The 3,237-nt window shown below is 47.1% G+C and overlaps 1 protein-coding gene across 1 annotated transcript in view; it reads left to right on the forward strand.

The window, feature by feature from the left end:
• Positions 1 to 2,546, forward strand: part of BCL2L10 (BCL2 like 10) — a 3,620-nt gene extending 1,074 nt beyond the window's left edge. The window contains exon 2 of the mRNA XM_057369854.1: positions 1,377 to 2,546. Coding sequence (XP_057225837.1) covers positions 1,377 to 1,508 — 132 coding nt within the window. The 3' untranslated portion in view covers positions 1,509 to 2,546. The remainder of the gene's footprint in view (positions 1 to 1,376) is intronic.
• The last annotated feature ends 691 nt before the right edge of the window (positions 2,547 to 3,237 follow it).

Raw genomic sequence — 3,237 nt, forward strand, 5'->3', positions numbered from 1 at the left:
GGAGTGTCCCTGGGGCTGCCGACCATCGGGACATGCGGGGTGTCCCCGGGGCTGCCGACCATCGGGACACGGGTGGTGCGCGCTGGCCCAGTGTGCCCAGTGTGCAGCGTAGCCGGGTCCCTCCGGGTGCCCGCGCACGGCCCCGTTCGGATGCAGCCTTCTGCAATCGCAGGAGTGATGCCGCTGGGCCAGGGAACAAGATTTGAGGGAWCAAGGTTTGCCTTCCCCTGGGGTCYACAGCCTGCGCMTSTCGGCGAGCAGGCTGGCACAGGTCCCCTCCCAGGTGTGAGCACTAATCTSTGCCTGTTAAGTGCACCTTGGTATTTAGGCACCCCCGCCAGACCTGCGGCTCTTGTTYCTGCCTGTCCCGACGCAGGTCGGGCCTGGGGAGGGTGTGGGCTTTTTGCCCCTCGAGATGCACGCTTGAAGGTASGATTTTTAAGGCGTCAGTGCTGCTCTGCCTGTGTTTCTGAACAAAATGTCAGCTATCCCACAGAACTGTTCGTTTCCTATTTTCAGTCCTAGTGGAATACTTGATGTCAGTACAAATAAGCACTAAAAATAGAAAGGAGGGGAAGTAGCCACTGGTTTGGTTGACACTTTTCCAGAGACCAAAATGAACTTGGTTTTCCAGTGGTCATTGGTCCATCTGACCRCTCAGAACAGTTGGTGGTTGGCTGCAGCATCCACTGTCACTTGGCAAAATCGGCAAAATCATATTGCCTGTTTGCACAAATTAAAGTGTAAAGAACAAAGTTCCGGAAGAAATTAAGASTATAACTTGTTTACATAGACATCTGCGGTGCAGAGTTCAAACGCGACCATCTGGAGTTGTATTGCTGCCATTTCTGATTATCACAATGATCTGGGAGAGCAGCTGCCAGCTTTGCTGTCATAGGTCAGCTCTGAGCAGTGTCCACCCGGCCTTTCCAAGAGAGTGTGTAATCAGTCCCACATCCACCGAGATGGGACTGGCTTTGGGCTCCTGTCATAAAAGTGGAAATTTCCATATCCTGTGTTTCAGATGATTTCTGAAACTTACATGAGGAGGAACAGTGCTGGTGGCTTCCATGAGAAACTTGCCTAAAAGGGCAAAAATAATGTAATGACACACTGAGCATCTCGATAGGAAGTCTCCAACTGTCTGTTGAGCAAAGTGTGCAAACGCTTGTAGCTACTCCTTTGGGTTGCCTTGTGCACAGGCTCTCACAAAATGTGTTTGCCTGTGCTCAAGGCCAGTGGGCTTAGACTTTCTGCAGATTTCTGCAGCTGACAAATGCTGAGCTGGGAGGACGAAACCGTGCTCAAAGGCTTGTTAAAGAAATCCAGTTAATTGCAAGCTAAGAAACTCAATGCCYTTTCTCTTGCTGTTGCAGGATGGCTTCTGTCACTTCTTTGGCAGACACGGCTCGGAGGCGGCTGAGCAGAACAGCACCATCGGCAACGCCATCATGGCAGCTGCGGCGGGCATTGGCATGGCAGGATTGGCTTTTCTCTTGGTGCGGTAGGCCCACGAACGGATCTTGCCATGGGAAAGTACTCTCAAAACTGACAGTTTACCAGATTACACTTTATTTTCTATAGAACAGACCCTCTAAGAAGAAGTCTATATTTTTAAACTGGCTCAGAAAGCTGCCTCACCAAATCCTTGRCTATAAACTGCTTCACTCGCTACCCAGTAACAGCACAAACAAACGTGTACTAGAGCACTGTTGGTGCGTGTTCAAAACCTGTTGTCGCCAAACATCCTCTGGACTTTCTTTTTGAAGGTGTAACCTAAACTTTAGCATGRTTCATGTACTGTAACTTCTGAGTGCTTGATGTTATGCTAGGAAAACATTATGGTGGGCTCGCTACTAAACCCTCTGTTCGAGATGTCTTATTTCCATGGAGGCAAGTCTTGGAACCCGCGTTCATTAATACTGTAAACTGGGCGAACACTGACTGTGATCTAACGTGGTTTGTGGCTTCAAACRTGGTGCACAGCACTTGTAATCAAAAGGCAACTCATTTGTTGATGTAGAGCAATTGGTGCCTGTGATGCAAGAGGCGTTAGGGCTTAATGTAACATAAGGCTGATTTCATTACACTACAAGAAGGTGAGTATTGATACAGGACAGTAATGGCTGCAGTACTGATTCCTACTAAAAGGAAAAGAGTTTAAATATTAAACCTTAATTGGTATATTGAAATCCAGTGAAGGCTGGAATTTCTCTGGATTTCCCTTACAAAGTGAGAATTTCCATATATCTTAATATATTTTTGAAGTATTTATCACTGTATAATACTTGTAGCCATGACATCTTTATTTTTGTTTAAAACTTAATGCTGGTTCTTGTCACTCTAGTGCGTATCAAACGTCTTGTTTGAGTAATATTTCACTCTGTTTTCAAAATGCTGTGTATTTCTTTCAATGGTTGTACAAATTGCCTTATGTTTCTGGTAGCTTTTTAATAATGTTCCTGGGTTACTCACAGCATGTACAATTTTGCTATGGTGAATAAATGTTGAGTATTTTTATTTTAGAAAAACTTTCTGATTATTAGGTCGGGTGGGTGGTGGTGCTCAGACWGTGAGTGTTATTGGTGGTTTTCTGGATGCAGCAGTTTGTATTCACTGTGTTGCTGGTGCTTTGGCCTGAAACGAGGACTTGTCCAGCACCAGAGCAGTCTGATGCCAGTCTTTGATGCTGTTCTGCAGTCCAAACCAGAGCTAACGCAGCCTGAGGGGAAATTCCCATCCGAAAGGTCCATCTTCACTGCCATGAGTGGAAACAACCTGGTGCTTTTGTAGGCCAAAGCTCTCCAAAGTTTATTAACATAGCTGGGTGCAGTCAGGCTCCTTGGAGAGCTGCTCCTGCTTATGGAGGGTGACAGAGCTCATGTTTCTTCCCTGCCAAGACTTGTTGCTGCTTCTATGTCTCACACATGCTTTTTTTACTGAAACTGGGGTTTCTGATAGGTGTTATGAYGACAACTGTAACGGGTTGGTGGAGTTCAACCTTCTTGGATTAGTCATGCTGAGCAGCTGTAATCTTTGAGGATGTTAGGCTCCTCTGCATGTTGGTATCATGCCCCTGACGTACAGCAGCCATGGCCTCGTGCTGGACAGAGCAGTGTTGTGCTGRCTGGCCACAGATGTGGGGAGAAGGACAAAAAGGGACATTAAGGGAYGGTAAGTCCCGTGGAGGCAGGAAGGAGAGCTGGTGGTCCTCCCCCTCATGCTGCTGGCTCTGAA

The sequence above is a fragment of the Malurus melanocephalus genome, unplaced genomic scaffold (assembly GCF_030028575.1).
Source record: "Malurus melanocephalus ecotype Western Australia unplaced genomic scaffold, MMel_1.1 scaffold_116, whole genome shotgun sequence".
Lineage (NCBI taxonomy): Eukaryota > Metazoa > Chordata > Aves > Passeriformes > Maluridae > Malurus > Malurus melanocephalus.